This window comes from Protopterus annectens, chromosome 13.part0, assembly GCF_019279795.1.
Source record: "Protopterus annectens isolate FY-2018-M chromosome 13.part0, PAN1.0, whole genome shotgun sequence".
In the NCBI taxonomy this organism is placed as follows: Eukaryota; Metazoa; Chordata; order Ceratodontiformes; family Protopteridae; genus Protopterus; species Protopterus annectens.
Window position 1 is genome coordinate 713,581,253 of NC_056747.1, and position 19,363 is coordinate 713,600,615.

The 19,363-nt window shown below is 41.6% G+C and overlaps 1 protein-coding gene across 1 annotated transcript in view; it reads right to left on the bottom strand.

Moving 5' to 3' along the window:
* KIAA0100 (KIAA0100 ortholog) overlaps positions 1-19,363 on the bottom strand; it is a 2,229,983-nt gene that overhangs the window by 1,029,432 nt on the left and 1,181,188 nt on the right. The window contains exon 18 of the mRNA XM_044054400.1: positions 5,834-6,036. Coding sequence (XP_043910335.1) covers positions 5,834-6,036 — 203 coding nt within the window. The remainder of the gene's footprint in view (positions 1-5,833; positions 6,037-19,363) is intronic.

The window sequence follows — 19,363 nt, forward strand, 5'->3', positions numbered from 1 at the left end:
TCTGGACTGTTTGTCCATTTTTATGTGGTAAAATGCATCCTGAAGATCTATAGCACACATCCAATCATCTTTTCCCAGAAAGGGAAGGATAGATTGAACTGTGAGCATCTGAAATTTGGTCTGCCGAACTGATCTGTTCAGCCTGCTGAGATCCAGGATTGGTCTCCAGTCCCCTGTCTTCTTTGGCACTAAAAAGAACCTTGATTAAATTCCGGATCCTGTTTTTTCTGGTGGGACTGCTTGGATGACTCTTTGTCAAGCAGTTTTTGAATTTCTAATACTGCTGCTTCCCTATGACTGGGTGGAATGTCCGGGGTTTTGGTCGCAGCCTTTAGTTAAACTAGAAAGGGAACACTGTAACCTCTGGTTATAATCCTCTGCACACAAAGGTCCTTCCCTATGCTTAGCCAGGCATGTTGGCGCAGGGATAATTGCCCCCCCGACTGCCTCCAGAGGATGGCAATCGGGCCTTTCAGGAATGCTGACAGGAGTTCCCAGAGAAAAAAAACCCTGGAACCCCGATTCTGTGGGCCACCTTCCATTATTAATTCCCCCTCTGCCCCAGGAGAAGTCATTGCTACGAGTGTCCTGGAAAGGCCCTTTGGACTTTTTAAACCACAGCCTCCCACTCCGCTGGTTCCTGGAATAAGGCTGCTAGGGAGTGGAAAAGCATATGCCTACGGCAGAAAAGAGTCTTTCCATCTTTCTCACGTCTTGCTAGAGTCTCTAACTTTGGGACCAAATAGGGATGTTCCATCAAACAGGGCATTGGCAAAAGAAGACTTAAATGGCTCTGAGAACTCAAAAAAGCTCATCCAGGCTTGTCTCCTGATAGCTATCCTGAACCCGCAGCTCTCATAAGCCCTTGGGCAGCATGTGCAATTAGCCTCATGGAGGGTTGCGAGCTAAGAAGTCACTTTGTCTCAAAATCCTTCAGCTACTGCTCTTGACAGGGTATCTGAAAGTTCTTTTATCAGACCCCTCTGCAATCTGGTAAAATGTGCCATCTAATTCAAGGACCTAAGAGCGAAGGTCAGTGCAGCATACACATGCTTCCCAAATCTATCCATAGCGCTCGACTCATTAGGGGGATGGATAATGGAACTTTAGTCAGAAATTTCTTTCTTAGTGGCTGCTGCTATGACCACGGCGTCTACTGGAATTCCCTTAGTCAAGTCTGGTTGATCCTTAGGGGCTGACAATATGTGGTCTGGTCTCTAGGGGATTGGCTTGCTAGCAGGCAACTTCCATGCCCATTGAGCGATCAGTTTGATGAGGTCATCAGTGGGCGGAGAAATCCAAGAGGAGAAGAGTTGAGCACAAAAAGCCTCATGATATACTGATTTCTCTAAGGAAGGCTGGATGGAAGTCTAGCCATCCCTCTGTTTCAGGATCTCTAGGATGACTCCAAAGGAAACATCATCAGTGAGAGACTTGGGGGAACCTTCCCCATCATCAAAATAATTATCTTCCATGTATGATTCCACGGGGGAGTCCAAGTGCTTCCTCTTTCACTTTCTCTTCAAAGGAACCTCTTTGGTGGGGTGCTCCAGAGAGGCATCCAAAGAGGACATAACCATAGTGGTTAGCTCATGAGCTTTCTGTGCCCTCTGTTCCAGGGAAGAGGCTGGAGGAAGCTCCGGTCGAGGGGAAAGATCAGATATTGATGGGATAGGCAATGAATGACTGCCCGCAATGGACAATGTCCTCTCCAAGGCCTGAAAGGATGCCCCCCCCCCACAGTATTGGGATGGGAGCACAGAACCAAAAAAAGACTCCTTTGGAACCGTGGTCCCACTCAGCACCAAGGAAGCCTCCTCCAAGGCTAAAGCCAGGGCTGAGCTTATGAATGCAGAGGAACCAAACGGCATGGATTGCTCAGAAAAAGCTGAAGACGAAACCATCCACCCCGGAAACCACAATGAAGCTACAGCACTGGGATGTCTCCTGGTCGGACACACCCGAAACACTCAGGGTAACGATCAGTGCCAGTGAAGGAGCTCTAAGCAGCACCAAAGCAGTAGATACTGGAACAGTCAACACCATAGGCTCCAAAGTCTCAGTGGGAGTTAGAGGAGGAAGAAGAATCTGGGTGGACATGGACACGGTAATAGCAGCAATGGGGCTAGGAACCAAAGCCAAAGACAACCCCCTTGCCACAAGAAGCTGGTCCACCATCCTCATTACATCCAATTCCATAAGGCTCATGCTGAATTGGCCAGAAGAAATGGAGGGAGACCTGGGAAGATGTTTCTCCAAGAAGGGGCTTGGAGGGTGATCCACACATTGATCTACCAAAGGAGAATACTGGGTTCGTGGAAAATTGCTAAAGGGCAACTCCTTCGGTTCCTGTGCTTTGGGTGTCATAATGGGAGGAACTGATGTTGTGGACGGCGCTGGGAAACTCTGTGCAGAAGCCAGCACTGAGCGCCAAGCGTTGAGATGCCTGGGTTGTCTATTCTGAGGATGCTGTCGGACTATAGAAGCTTTAGACATTTTCGATAACGGCTCGGAGGAAACAGTTACAACCAGATGAGGTCTCTTTTTAGACATCTCTCTCTTACTGGAGGAAGAGGAAGAAGTGGAAGGTGAACTAGCCTCTATTCTGGACCCTGACAACAGTGACTCTAGAAAATCAGTTTTCAAAAGACTTTTTAGAATAAGTTTGTTCTTACGGTCGACTAGTGCCCTATGGCTAAAACCATAACATATGGCATAGTCTTCCTGTAAGTGTACAGCCCCAAGACACAAGGAGTATTGCCTGTCCGAATTGGGCATCTTCCTATTGAACTTAAGACACCTCTTAAAAACGGAGGTGCCTTTAATTGGCTTGTCTGCCATAACAAGGAAACACACACGCACACAAGGACTCCACTAAAACTATACAGAGAGTAACTACTCTCTCTCTTTATATATATATATATATATATATATATATATATATATATATATATTTTTTTTTTAACTTAAGGAATTAGAAGAAATATAAGTACAGAGAATTAACAAAGTACCAACAGTGGCAAAAGAAGTATCGAAAGGTAAAAAGGAAAATGTACCAACAATGATACGTAAGGCTACCTTAAGGCAGACAAAAAATGGGGTCGCACGCACACTAATAGCAAAAAGGAAGGAGTGGGTAAAAGAAAACTAACAAATCTTTATATAAAAGAAAAAGAAGTAACTTACAGAGAAGAAACTGCTTTGCTCGAGAGCTTACAGGTGATGCATCTGGCACTTTCAAGCAGAAAATGAGATCTGAGATAATTTGGTGAGGAGCATTATGAGTAGAGCTGAGCTCAAGAGTTTTTGGTATATGCAAGCTGGAATAATGGCTGAGTTGGCTCCGAGGGTTCAGAACTGAACCCCCTGTCAGGGACTATGTAAAGACTGACATCAGATCAAGTTTCTCATGCTCGGTCATCATTTTGAAAATGACATCCTGAGCGTGCAATACTATAAATTTTGTATCAAAGAATTTTAAATGACACTTTTTTTAAATTAAAAATCTAATGATAAAACAAAGTAAATTTGGAGACGGCCACTCAATTCCAGCTGGTGACCTGATGACGCAGGAAAAATGTGCTTTTTTGAGTTGGGCAATGAAAACGGAAACTTTCTAATGATTTACATTCTTGAACAGACAGCGCCCAGTAAACATACTCTCCTTTTTCAGTGAAGAGCCAAGCAGGTAAATGACTGGAAGAACTTTGGCTGTGACATCAGCAGTTGAGCTGCTGTTGCATTCATCTCATATTAACAAGACTCAGAAGTACATTCCCACCCAGAAATGACGAGGTGTAGCCTACCAGATAGCCCCCCCCCCCAACCACTGATGAAAGAAGCCCTTACGTATATCCTTCAGGTAGAGGCAGTAAGGGCAGATGCTATCCAGACTTCCATCTAAGAATATGACGATACAAGGGTCAGTAAAAATTATTACATGTCAAGCCCAGGAGTCCCATTTTCCTTTATTCGCTTATAAGAAATGAAAACTTATCATGACACAACATAATGGCATCTGCCTCCTTCCAGATAACTCGAGTGGTCAACAGACTGAACATCCATTCCTCCCACACACCAATTGCCACTGTAAGGAACAACAATCAAACCAGACTCAGTGGCACAGAGGAATAAAACCTTAACTGCAGCCCAGATGACCTGAGGCTGTTTATTGGCTCAGGTCATCTGGGCTGCAGTTAGGGTTTTATTCCTGGAAAGTTGGAAAATCTGGGGGAGGTAACACAGACAGAAGTGTAGTTTACACCAACACACTTATCTGGGAGGGAGGGTTGGGTTGGCTCCTCCTCCTCCTCCTGTGATGAACTGGCACTTTGTGGGAGTAGAATAGGCCAGTCTGCCTTAGAACAGGCTATAGAGAGGAGGGATGGAGTTGGGTGAGCCTGCCCCACCTAACCTGGTAATGTAAGCTCTCATAGAGGTGCGTTAATGGCACTCAATTTTGCAATCAGTGTATAAGTGGTCCCCCTGCAATGATGTGGAAGCCCATGTCTCCACTGGAGGAAAGATTAAGTTTGCAAAAGAAAAAATGCTGCCTCATGGGTAGTGAGTGGGACAGGACAGCTCTCATCTTATGAGGAATAAATGGGTTAATAGCACTACAGTGAAGCTCAAATCTCTCACCCTCATTAAGCAAGGTAACCTTGATGACTGGATGGATAGACACAAATTTACAACAGACTTATCATGTGTGGTCCTGTTTGATTTGGAAGGTAAGCGGTATTAATTGCTTTACAAGGGTGGCAAGAATTTTAAAGTTTGGCGGCCTAAAGGTGTATACTGGCTACGCATCTTATGGTCCCCCTTACTAATATTATTCCTATGTTCCCAAGATGACTGTTTTTTTGTATGAACACCAGTTTCTTCTTCTAAGTGCTGAGGCTTACAGCATGAAGTGTTATATGTCTAATAGGAAACCCTAATCATTTTTAGTGGGCAGGGATTCATTTGCTACTCTAAAATGTCAGACTGACTCTTGGTCTTCATTCATATGATCTACTTCAGTGGTGGGTACTCTGGAAGAAGAGGACCAGAAATGCACAGATCATGGTGTGAAAGGTTGAATACTAGCAGAACCATGTGTGCCTTAACTTGGGACCCGCTACTAGTCCCAGATGTGGACTTCACCAAGCACCCCACAAATATAAAAAAGTAATACTAAAGGAAAAATAGTTACACTTTCCTTACAAATGACTGAATCCCAAGAACTTAAACAATATGTCATAAGATGCAAATGACTGATATATCTGAATTCCCTAAAACATCACAATGTACAACAATAACACAAAGACTTTGCAAATGGGCAAGCCCCAGTACACCTACTACACCGCCTTTGCTTAAGTACACTTACTTCACAGACAACCATGGTGAAAGAAGAAATGCCACACAATGTCAAACACACTAGCAGAGTGAAGTGTGATATAACATTCTTGTACTATACTAGCAAATTCAGTCAAGTAAAATAACATTGAGGAGATGGATGTCAACCACTTGTGGTGATACTATCAATCATACAGACACAATGTCTTCCCAGACTGTTCTTAAGTAAATATTTGGCTCCTTGCAGTGTGTGAAATGGACTGTTTGGCAAATCGACAGACAAGAAAGTTGAGAACTGTTCTTGGTCTACCAAAATAAATGAAGCAATAGTCACAGGAATGTATGTATTTCTGACTTTCTAAAACAGTTGAATGCATTGTCATTATGATACGAGCTGATATTTAAGCTTTCTTCTGTGAAATGTCATAGCCAAGTTATCTTACTTTTAAAATATGCACAAATTTTCTTAAAAGGACAGCAAATCAAGGTGACTTACCTCAGTGGCCAGCTGGTGTAGGTTAGCCTGGTCAATGTTCATGACCCATAACCCATGGAACAGCAGTCGACTCTTGTCCCACCAACTAAGAAGAGGGCTCGGATCCACGGATGGCTTAGTGAGGAGGTCTACTGCCTGGCCGATGAGAGTCCAAGCTGGATCCCAGCATGGACCCCAAACAATTGTGAAGAGTGCGATTTCAGCTGCAAAAAAAAGGAAAAAAAAAAGTTGTTAAGATGTATATAAACATCTCACATCTATGCTAATTAGAAAACTATACTGTTGTAAGAGAAGGGGAGGGGGCACATTCCTAGTCTGCTGTCATGCTGAATTTAAAATTTCTTTGGGAATACATTAATTTACTGCATGACTTTCATTTTAAGTACTCGTTATGCAAACTGTCCTGTCACTTATCCTCCTGTCAACAAATATGCTGCCCCAACACTGCCGGGATTAAGGGTCTATATTAGGTCGCTGAAAAGTCATTCCGATGAACTCCTATTCATCGACCCGTAATCAGTGAAAATCGCTTCAGTAATTTGCTGTATTTACTAAGGGCAACAAAACAGCTGCCCGAAGCACAACAGACAACTACAAAACTTTGCCCTTTTCTCCACTGTAATGCGATCTTAAAGTTGGTATATATAGCTGGGAGGGCCAAGCCCCCCCCACATAGGGAGGTGGGGGGTAAAGTTCCCCACTTAGGTGGGTTTGAGTCAACTACAAGTTGGTCCACAGACTTCGGGCAACTATTTCATTGGCCTTAGTAAATTCAGCAACTCGCTGAAGCACTTTTTGCTGATTAGGGGGTCGATGAATAGGTGTTCTTTGGAATAACATTTTGGCAAACTAATATAGACCTGGGATTACAAAAGCAACGGTCATTCTTCCCTGTCAAAGGCAAAAGGCTTCACTGTTAATAATTCCATCTGCTGACCTCAGGAAGGCAACCTCAATCTCAGAGAAAATTTAATTTTTCTGCGGTAGTACACACACAGTCTTACACCACACTCACAGTAGCTGTTCTACTGTTGTTAAGGTTTCTAATGCATAAACCAGCCTATGTCAAAAGAGTCTGTACTTAAGGTGTTGAGGGAACTATAGTAATTATTTATAGTCAACTCATCAAAAGTAGTGTACTACTTAGTTGACTCCCTTTCTCAGACTGGTGAGACCCTGGCAGATATTTATTTTATTAATGGGGTGAAACCCCCAACATAGGTGAGTTGTTAAGCACAACCCACCTGGAAAACTCCAGGATCTACCAATATGACAGGAGGCGAATTCAACAAACCAGCATTTTGATGAGTTTGCCCTTAGCAGATTGTCTAACTTCTAGATGTAGTGGCATCACAATAACAGAGAGCCACATACTTTTCTGATGTACTCCAATTAGAAACATTCCTGTAAGAATATTCTAACTATAGCTTTTCCAGATCCATACAGAGACAAAACCCTGACTACAGCCCACTCAGCCCAGATTTGATTAGTTGCTCTGTTGAGTGATGGAGTGGTAAGGAGGATGAACATGCTCAACCTTTGAGGTGGAGGTGTGTGTAAGGGCACAAACAGTGACTGGAGCTTCCTGGCAGAGCTGAGAAGCCAATCACAATGTGCTAGAGCTGAGGTGCAGGGCAGCTTGTTGACATCAGTTCCGTTCAAAAGAAGGGAACAGCCACTTGCCCACTGCACAACCTCACTGAGGTTGTCAGGGCACATACCAAAGAAAGAAACCAGGGTAGGCTTAACTTAGAAAAAAAACAGCTGGAAATGCAGCACAACTTTCCAAAACACCCTCAGGCTCCTTGCTGTCCCTGGTTGAAAACTTGGTATTAGTCCAGGGGTAGAATGGAGTGGCAAGTAAGACCCACTGAAGGATGTGGACAACCTTGATGGCTGTCAGGATGTGAAAGCGGGAGAACAGTGTGGAAAAAAAAGAATATTCTAACTGCATTGATAAGAAAAGAGTTCTATAAAAAGGGAGTCCTACATCATGGCAAAATGTATAAAATGCAAAGACAGAAACCACTGGTATAACCCCAGTTTATGTACTTTTTACAAGATGGAGGGTGCATATAGCCATAGGTGTTATCCACAAAGAGAAATTGACATATGATGTTCTGTAAAAGGTGTGATTTAGGACCAAAAGAATGATGAAGAGAAGACAGCTTTTATTTATTTTTTTAAGATGACTCTCTAGCATATGGAAGTGCCAAATCAACACAAGGCTAAATAACTAAAGTCCCAAAAATAAAGTGAATTAGTCACACACTGTCTTAAGAAGTGACTGCTTTATAATACATGTATACAACGCTGGGGATATACCCATGATGTGAATGCCATTACAAAAAAAAAATACATTTCTAGGGAAATCTGCCTGTTTTGTAAAATGGTGTTACGAAAAATAAAATGCAGAATGGCAAGTTCTACAGCATGCATATCAAAATAAAATCCTTAAAGAAAGCACTACAAGTAAATAAAGTACATACCTTCTCCAAAGGTTAGGGACATGCAAGTGGCAATGATTTCTCCTTACAACTGTTTTTCTTATAATTTAATCTAACCCCTAGAAAAGCGCATATAAAAAAAAAATGCAAGTATTTGTGGCTTGCTCCATGGCGCACAGGATACAGCTATGACAACAGCTCAGCTGAAGTATGTTCAATTTCTCTGCAGGAGACACACAGGGAGGGAAAGGAATGAAGAGACAATGCCTGCTTGCTCTCCCAAGGGACAGCTGAGTGGCATGTCACTCGGTGTGTCTCTTGCTAATGTATCCCCAGTGAAGGCTGGAGACCTAGCAGAAGCCATCTACTCAACAGGGAGAGTGGAGTAGGTGTCTACATCACTCACTGAATCATATGATGACTCTACACTACATCTCCTGCGTGCCCATATCTAGAATAGTATTATGACAAAAAATGGAGCATGACAAGGAACAAAATCCTCTGATAGCTGCCTAGATGTTGGCTGCACATCAATCATCGCTATCATTGTTAAGGCAGAGTCATGGCAATCAAACAAAGTTAGCAGGCATGGGTAGGGCAAAAAAAGTACCCCATTTCCTTTCTGCATCAGCCTGCAACTTGTCAGGCTGACTTTCATGGAAATCTTGCCTTAATTCTTGCTGAATCTTTTTCACCTGAGACAACATATGACTCACTGCAACAAACTCTGTAAAGTGTGAGGTATTACTCAAAAGACAGACAGCAAAATCATGGAGGCAAGAAACTTGCTATCTGTAGATGACACTGAGTAAGGAGAACCTGTGACTAATAATTTATCTTTTGGTTCACTGGGAAATCCCACTGGGCCTATGGAAGATGTTCAGAGGAGACTCAAAGTGACTTGGCCAGGGTAATTCTGCTGAATAGTTGCATACTGGATCTGTTTGGTTAGCTTTTGCATACCCTGCATCAACTTTATTACAAGATAAGTACAAACTTGAAGTGTTATAAGATAGTACTGAACTTTATTTTTTCTGGTTTATTGTTTCATCGAATGTTGTGTTAAAAATAGTACTGCATTTATCTGCTTACTTATTTGTTTACTGAAAATTCTGAGCTCTCTCTCTCTCTCTCTGTTCTTTCCCTGTCTGCATTTAGTTTTCCCCACACACCCTCCCTGTTCTTGTGGTATTAATCTTGGTGGCTTAGGAATTGACCGCCCCTCCTGTAAATTTGTGTTTGAACACTCCTCCTGGGCCCATCTCATTTGCTCACTCAACAGAGTACAGTGAGATCATATTTTAATTTCAGACACTCCTACCATTCCCATCTGTTTAGCCCTGTCCCAGCTCTATCCTAGTCTAGTCTCATTAGCTCATCCTTTCGGTTATTGCACTTGGGCTTTAGACCAGTTGTTTTACATTAAGAAGGTTTGTGGTCTGCACTGTTGTGGCAGGACAGATAGCTTACATCTTTCTAAGATGGGAATTGCTGATTGAAGGCTCAGTGTCTGTTATTCTAACAGTGCATTAGTTCTGGTTTAAGCACTTGGGCTCCAGGCCAGTTAGGCCAGTTATTTTACATTAAGAAGGTTTGTGGTCTGCACTCTTGTGGGAGGAGAGGCTAGAATCTACCCTTCTGAGCTGGGAATTTCTGGTTAAAGGCTTACTTGTGCCTGCTCATTTGAACTGTTTTTCTGATATTGGTGCACCTTTGTCTGCTGTAGCATAGACTAGATTCAGGCCTGCTGAATCTAGCTTTGTTTGTATAACTTGAGCACCAATCCAGGCTATCTTTTTGGAGAAGGTTCCCCAGCACCCTAGTGGCAGGAGTGTGCGGTTAGAACTTGACAGATTGAAGACTGCTGGAACAGGGATCAGTTCTGAGTTTTTTACTGGTTAACTGGGTAATTTGTTTAAATCAGTTTGCTCATTTTCTATTGTTATATTAAAAAAATTGCACTTTATTCATCTGCTTTTACTGTAATTGTGTTTCTTCCCACTTTAGTACCTTATTTTGCTTGTGCTTCTTCCTACACTGTATTATTCTGCTGTAGCTATTACTGTTTGGCAGTAGCCTAACTAAACTTTAACTGTTATTCTAAGCCTTTTGGTTTATGCACTTGGGCTTCAAACCAGTTATTATACATTAAGAAGGATTGTGGACTGCATTGTTGTGGCAGGAAAGGTAGCTTACATTATTATAAAATAAAACTTCCAAACAGATAAAACAACCAGCGAAAAAGACAAAATGTACTAAGAAAAAACAATAACACTGGTTGTAACAAGGCTAAAAACAAAAGAATTCAATGGAGTAAGCACTTTCACGGATACACCGCTTCTTCAGACTACATTCAAACAACATCACATTTAAATGCTAAAACAATCAAACTAATTATGACATCATACAATTAGAACTTAGTTTATTTAAAGGACCACACATTTAAGTTTTTAGTACTTCAGATTGTAGCTGCTAAGAAGAGAGGGGAAGACTTTAAAAATGCTACTGAATTAGTTGAACAAGAATGGATTTTGCGATTCCATGCTGACAGGCCTCCTGGCTTGAACAGCATGGTTTCACTTAAACCCTTTCTCAAGGCAAAGCCACTGAAGCATTGATTTTATTGTTTTTAAGAGTTGCTATACAGTGTTCCTTTAAGTAAACTATGTTCTAACTGTATGATGTCTTAATTAGTTTGATTGTTTTAACATTTAAATGTGATGTTTGTTTGAAGGTAGTCTGAAGAAGCAGTGTATCCATGAAAGCGCTTACTCCATTAAATGCTTTTGTTTTAACCTTGTTACAACCAGTGTTATTGTTTTTTTCTTAGCTTACATCCTTCTAGGTTGGGAATTGCTGATTGAAGGCTCAGTGTCTGTTATTCTAAAAGCGCATCAGTTCTGGTTTAAGCACTTGGACTTCAGGCCAGTTATTTTACATTAAGAAGGTTTGTAGTCAGCACTCTTGTAGAAGGAGAGGTCAGATTCTGCCCTTCTGAGCTGGGAATTTCTGGTTAAAGGCTTATAGTGCCTGCTTATTTGATCTGTTTCTTTCTGAAATATGTGTGTCTTGTTTGCTGTAGCCCAGAAGTTAGTAGCGTATTGCCCATTTTGGGCTAATTTCTATCTCTCTCATTTTCTGCTATAAAAAAAACACATTTGCGAGGTTTTGCGCGCTGGGCAGTGCCGGTTAGCTAGGGTTAAACTACTCCCGGCTCTACGAAGTCTGCTCTTCAATTTTTCCCTTGGAACTAGACAAACTTTCAACTTAAGCACTCAAACCATTCATTTCACAGCCCAGCACTTGCTCAAAACTCATAGCAAGCACTAATTAACCCTAGCACTAGACCCCCTATACTGTCCAGAAGGACAAGGCTCTCTATTCGTCTCTAACAGCTAATCAGTAAAACAGCTCACTTTACCTATTCAGGTATGTCCAAAGGGCAGTTTCAGGTGTACTCTCCAGTCCAACTGGTGAATCTGGGCATTTTGAGGCAATGTTACAACTACCTCATGTACACAGACAACCCTCTCTTCCTACCACCAAACACTAATATATGCAAGAGATGCAATTATACAGCCAAACTGGAGGCAAAGCTCTCTCAATCCAAGACTGGAACTGACCGTCAAGAGAAGAAGGAAAATACTTGCAACACACCACCAGTCTCACACAGACCTACTAAACCAACACAGGCAAATAACGCACATAAATACACGAAAACATACTCAGAGGCTCTAAATAAAAATTTGCAAAGACAACAGAGACCTCCAAAGCAGACACCCAAGCAACCTCCACAGCCCATCACAAACCATGAAACACATACTACACATAATAAGTGTGCCATGCAATCACAGCCCTTAAGGCAAAATAACATACCCAACACACTAGTAACAGGCGACTCTATAGTCAGGCACACTGATGTCCCACGATGGCTGGACAAGGAGAAGGTTACAGTTAGCTGCCTATCGGGCGCCAGGATCTGTCACATAACACAAGCACTCAGGTCACTCCAGAACAAGTACAAATATGACTCTGTCATTGTCCATGTTGATGTGAATGACCTGAGACGTACCTCCCTGGACTACATGAAAAGAGACATGGAAGAGCTCTCTGCTCACATAGCGCAGGCCAGTATGACCCTGACCAGCATCCTGCCCTCACCAAGAATGATGCCACAGTATAAAGAAAAAATTATCAATTTCAACAATTGGCTAAGTTTCTGGTGTCATTCAAATGGGATCCAGTATTTGTCCACCTGGGATGACATGCTCGATAAGCCACATTGCTTTGCAAGAAATGGCTTGCACCTGTCACCCTTAGGCTTTCGAATACTAGCCAAGGCTTTTGCTGCCCCCATAGTGCCTTTTTTAGGCAAGGCTCAAAAGACAAACCCAACAACGTAAATAGCACAAGTAACCAAAAATTGAGGGTAGTGCTACTCAACGCCAGTAGTCTAAACCTCAAAATGCATGCACTCGAGGCACTCCTCAGTATGGAGAACATCGATATCTGTGCAGTAACAGAAATATGGTTTAAAGCTCCAGAGAGCACCCCAGCACTACCAGGCTATAACTCGTACCATACTTTTCAGCCACAGAACCTGGACCGAAACACAAAAGGTGGAGGTGTATCCATATTCATCAAGGATACCCACACCTTCAGGTTAGTGGCACAGCACAATGTCTCACAGATCATCCATGTGCAACTAACAACGGGCAAAACTGCAATTCAAATTGTAGCTTGCTACAGATCACCCACCATGACCCAGGATCCCCATTCGGCGTTTCTGGAGACACTGGAAAATATGAAGATCCTACCAAATGCCCTAATATTGGGTGATTTCAATTACCCAAACATTAACTGAGAGAACTACTCAAGTACTAACTCCCTTGCCCAACGCTTCCTAGAATTTATAAACTCGAATGCCCTGATCAACTGGTCAACACCCCCACCAAAGGTGACACCATACTGGACCTGGTCATCACCAACATGGGCGACCGGTGTTCTACACCGGAGGTCAAACCCTCGCTGGTTAGATCAGACCACAGACTAATCACTCTGGGTACCCACATTTCACCCCCACCCCCAATCAAGGAAACCACTGTGAACTTTTCAAAAACAAACTTCACGTTACTTAAGACCAAGGTGGAAAGGTTCACAGCCCCTATGCTAAAGGACAATGCTGTCCAAGCTGCTGAATCCCTTACAAAGGCACTCTATGAGCATCTGCAGGAATGCATGGAGCACGCTATCCCAAGCAAAACCAAGACTCACTCCTCCAAGAAACGGAAACTAGTCTGGTGGACCCCTGCCACAAACAAGCTATACAATAGGAGGAGGAAACTAGTGCAGAAAAGAGTAAAATCCCAAAAATGAAAGACATCCCTGATCAGTATCAGCAAGAAACTATGATCCCTCATAAAATCATCCAAGGCTAGCTTCAAAAAAGAAAAATTGCCAAGGACTCCAAAGATAACCACAAAGCGTTCTTTAGCTATGTCGAGAACCTAAGTGGAAACTCTCAGATCTGCGCTGAGTTAGTGCAGAATGGCACAAAAGACACTGAACCGACTGACATTGCCAACATTCTGGCAGACAGGTTTAATGCAAACTTCACCCCCCACTCACCCACTAAAGGGCCCATAACCATACCATAAGAATGTAGTGCCCCGGCAATCACGGAGACACAGGTTAAAACAGCCCTATCCAAAGTCAAAAATACAGCTTCAATGGGATCAGACGGTGTCCCAGGCTGTGTCTTACACAAGCTCCAAAATTAACTAACCCCTCACCTAAGCACACTGTTCAAACTCAGCCTCTCTACAGGCTATATACCCATAGAGTGATGCACAGCAACAGTTATCCTGGTCCACAAAGGTGGAGCCACAACGGACCCCGGGAACTATCGCTCTATAAGCCTGACTTGCCTGGTCTGCAAGGCAATGGAGCGCACCATCATGGAATTCATTAACAGAGACATTGGAAACCTTCAAACATTGGACCCTACCCAGTTTGGCTTTGTTAAGGGCAGATCAGGCCTCCTAAACCTGGAGAACTTCTTTGAGACAGTTACCAAGGTTTTAGACAAGGGAAAGGAGATCCACACAGCATACCTAGACCTTGCAAAGGCTTTCAACACAATTCCCCATTCTGGTATTATAGACAAGCTCGCCAGCCTGAACATAAACCACTATGTCATGAGATGGGTTGTCAGTTGGCTCACAGACAGAACCCACACAGTGAGAGTTGCAGGCTCTAGGTCCGACTCTAAACCAATTACAAGTAGCATCCCCCAGGGCTCAGTCCTGGGACCCCTCCTGTTCGGTATATACTTCTCAGAGGTACAGGCAAGCATAGCAGGACTATGGATGACCAAGTTTGCAGATGACTGTAAACCGGGGGCCATAATTGACTCTCCAGCTGATACAGACATCCTCCAGAAGGGTCTCACTTAGACAGATACCTGGTGTCAAAATCATGGCCTCAAGCTAAATGCCAAAAAGTGCATAGTCATCCCCTTTGGAAAAAACAAAGTACCCATGAACTACCACATACGTGGTAGTCCCCTAAATACAGAAAATGTAATAAGGGATCTGGGGACCCAAGTAGACAGTAATCTCTCCTTTGATACTCATATTGCCAAGGTAGTTAGAAAATCCATCTATGTGGCCCACCTAATCACAAAAGGGTTTGCATCTAGAACAAGAGAGGTTATTGTGCCCCTCTACTCATCACTCATCAGACCCATCATAGAGTACAACGGCCCATTTGGGATGTACCTTACAAGACACCTGCAACAGCTGGAAAGACCACAATAGTACCTCACCAAGAGGATTACTGGCCTCAAACATATGCCCTATGCAGCCCGACTGAAGAAACTCTAGCTGTACTCAGTTGCATACCGCTTACTCAGAGGTGATCTCTGCCTGACAAACAAGGCCATGTCCAACCCAGAACTGATGGACATGCTCTACCTAAAAACACAAATCCCCAAGAGCCAATTTTTAAATGAGAACACAGGACAGTTTACTTCAGTGCTGGGCTTGCATGGAGTTTAATATGCATTTTTTGTTCTGTCTCTTTAAATTTTCTTTAAGTTAATAGCTTTCAGGCTACTCAATTTGATTGCAGATATAAATAGGGGTGTGATTTTAGTTCCGGTGTTCATTTCTGATGAAGTGTTGCGACAACAACGCACATAATAAACTAGTGGTGTTAAATACCAGAAGTGCCTGCCTTTTATTCGTTTGGGATTATTTGTGGCTGTACATCCACTGGAGTTGTTTCCATCCTTGGTCTTTGGAGTGTTCTGCATATATATGCTTAAATTTAGACAGGTAACAGGCTGAAAATAATGGTGCTAGAAAATGGCAGAACAGTGGGAAGTATTTTCTTTGAGCAATAGCTGCATGCTAATAATGAATATTAAAAAGAAGGGTGGAGAAAATGTGGAGACAGTCATCTTATGTCAAATGGGGATAGTACAGTAGAAGGAGCTGGGACATTAAAGATGATGAGAAAGAGAAAATGCCATAAGCTGTCCTGACTCTGTGATACAGAGTGATGAAGTTATAACTGCAATCCAAATGACCCAAGTTTGCATAGCAGCTCAGGCATTGGAATTATTGGTAAGAGTGTGGCTTACACCAGTTCATCCATCCTGAGGGTGGGATTGGATGTTCTGAGTTAATATGTTTTGCAACAAATGCCTTAAGACCAGAGCTGAGGAAATGGGCTTCATGCTCATAAGCTGGCATTGGTAGTGCTAACAGACGTTTGTGTAAGCAAGCTGATAATGGGGAAGAGCACAAGAAGCAAGTGCGGTAATATGGGTGCTTACGTTAGCCAGTAAGGGAAGGTTTAAGGCCATAAAGAAATACTTCTATAGCCTACTCTCGGATGATGCAAGCTACTGATTCAGGAATGGGGTGCTATGAAGTTCTGCAGCCGGAGACACTAGCACAGCTTTCATGGAGGCCCAGTTTGGGGGGGATGTAAGCCAAACTTTGTGGCTGAAGGGGACAAGAAGTCTCCTTTTCAACAGCAAGAAAGTGGAGGAAGGAGTACAGGTACAGGCACAAAACACTCTCATGGCTGAATGGATGACTGCCCCCTTAGAAGGCTCTTGGTTCAGCACTAAGGATATCTAGTATGGGGACTGATGGCTTGAGTCCAAATGGAAAATGCTTGATGTTTGGCAGGATGTGGGGACACAGAATCTAGAAAAATGTCAGGCACTTAACAGGAAAGGATATTAGCTGTAAATATCCAGAACAACTGTAGATGAGGAAACATGTAGGTTATGTAGATGAGGAAACATGTAGGTTAACAGACATATACAAAGACACAAAAAAGATCTTAAAAGTAAAATGGGAGATATGGCTAAAGGATTTTTTTTTTTACTTACAAGAAAGCGGAGAAAGAATTTTAATATAGATGTTGTGAGAAGCAGACCAGACCTTAGGAAGGTGCTAGTTAAAGACCCTGTATTATTTAGGGTAAACAAATTTGAAGAAAAGAAAGAGAAGATTAAGGTCACCTATGTTTTATGGACGGTGAAAATAATGCACCGATTATTTTTTAGTGTTAAAAAAAGCACAATTAGGATTCAATGGCATAAAGTTGATTATATTCTCTGACCATACGTGTTTAAAAATACTGCTCAGCACACGGGAAATAAGAATTAGTGGTTTCCAAACATTTTAAGCCGGTTAATGAGTTTAAAGAGTTTCTAGGAGGACAGTGTCAAAAGCAGCACATTTAGGATTTAATGGCATAACTATGATAGTGCTCTCTGATCACAAATACTTAAAAATAAATGCTGACAGACAGGAAAAGGGGGGGAGTAATTTTATTAAGAATAAGAGGATTACAAAGATATTATGAAAGAATTAAGAGTTATCTTAATTTATTCAAAGAGGTTACAGAAAGGCAGTACATTTAATAGTATGTGTCGAGTAAGTGGTGGAATTTTGCAAAAAAAAAAAAAAAAAATGAAGCAGTAAGCTGTAACAATAAGACACACCACTACTTAGTCCTCAGATAATTAAACTGGTTAGAACTACCACATCAGCTAGCTCTTTCTCAGCTAACTCCAATACACACACATAAGCTGAAAAACTGTAAATTGTTAATCGCTATGTAATCTAATGTAACTACTGTCTGTTTGTTTTAACAGTGGAGCTTTTCTCCCCGGGCCTCCACTGAAAATGGACCTACGTCCAGTCGGACACTCCCAGTCAACAAATATAAATAAATAAATAAATAAATTAGAACTGCCTAGCCTTTCACAACTTAATACAACACTACCAAAACAGAATGTTATGCTCTAGAGAGAAATCACTTACGATAACCAAATCGTCTAATACTACAAGTTGTTGTTGTGTCTTTCGTCTTTTCCCGGTTAGGGGTCGCCACAGCGGAACTCTGGTCCGCTAATGATTGGCAGTAGATTTTTACATGCCGAGTTGCCGGCTCTGACGCACAACCTTCAACGAAGGTACACCCATTCACGCATGTCTCCACATGCAGCTGCATGGAAATGTAAGAAAAGAAGAATGAGTACACAAATACAAAAATGTACTACCTTAATGACAGATGCAAGGTTATATTGGCACCACTGCAGGACAAGTACCCCACCCAAGTGCAAAAATAATTCTTCATTTTAAGCGTCAGTCCTAAACAGGACAAAGTCTTACTGTGAGGTGACAACGCTACCGCAGCACCACCACCGCAATCATCTAATACTACAAGTGATTTTCGATATTTAAACAGTGTAGTTAAACTTTGATACATCCCACTACCAATGAAATCCATTCAAGATTCAAACTCATTTAAAACACAACTAAACCTTCATCTATCAAATCAATAGATAAGCTCCTGTACATCTCTGGGATAAATAACACTGTTATCTTCTGCTTGCCATATCGTCAATCCATTTCTCTTCATTCAGAATCCTATGCCCCACAACCAGGCTTCACCAATACACATATAGCTTTACTAGTATCTCCCAGCTATATACAATATTTTGTGACAACACATGTACTCCACACCTATACTTCTAATATAAACTTTGACAGCCACATATTCAACTGTCAATAAACAAGCTTTATATACTTCATCTCTTAACTACAATATCAGCATTTTCTAACCTACCTAGTTACTACTGTCACTTCAATTTCTTTGAATTTCTAAGCAATATTCAGATGATTTATTATCTGACAAACCAACTAATATACCTCTTCAAATGTTCAATGTTCAACAACTACTAACGCTTAAATATCTTTTAAACTAATAGTTACCTCTACTTTTATATGAATGTAATCTAATTAGCAAATGAAAGTATAATTTTTCATGTATATTATTTTAACATTTACTCATGTATATTACTGAATGTTTATTTAAATATATTTGTAATATGTTGGAGTTTTTCTCTCGGGGCCTCCAATGAAAAGTTTTTTTTTTTTTTAACTAAACCCACTCAGACAAACCCAGTAAATAAAAACAAAATAAAATGCAATAAAACTAAGTTTGCAGCTGCATGGAAATGTAAAAAAAGAAAAATGAGTACACAAAATACAAAAATGTACTACCTTAATGACAGATGCAAGGTTATCTTGGCATACCCCAGGTGCAAAAATAATTCTTCATTTTAAGAGTCAGTCCTAAAATAAAAATTAGCCTGCTGCTCCAGAGGTAAAATAAATAATTATGTTACTTTATTAAGTGTACAAACACAGTCAGTTAGTTTAAGACCTGGGGAATATATGAAAAGATGAGCCTAAAAGTGAGACTGCATTAAGCTCATCAGAAAGCAATTGGCCATCTAACCGGTCACAAAGTAATTATGCATGGTGAACTCATTTCATGTTCTATTACTACGAGAGGTAAACACAGTTATTAATTACTTGGAGCAACCAATATGACTGCTATACTCATTGCTTACCTAATCATCTGGCAACAAATATCAATAGAATGAGATAATTCAAATATTCAAGGATAGTTCTACTTTGTAGCTATTTCTCAAAACTATCAAGAAACCTGCTACAATTGTATTCTTATGGTACTACTGTCCACAAAGTTC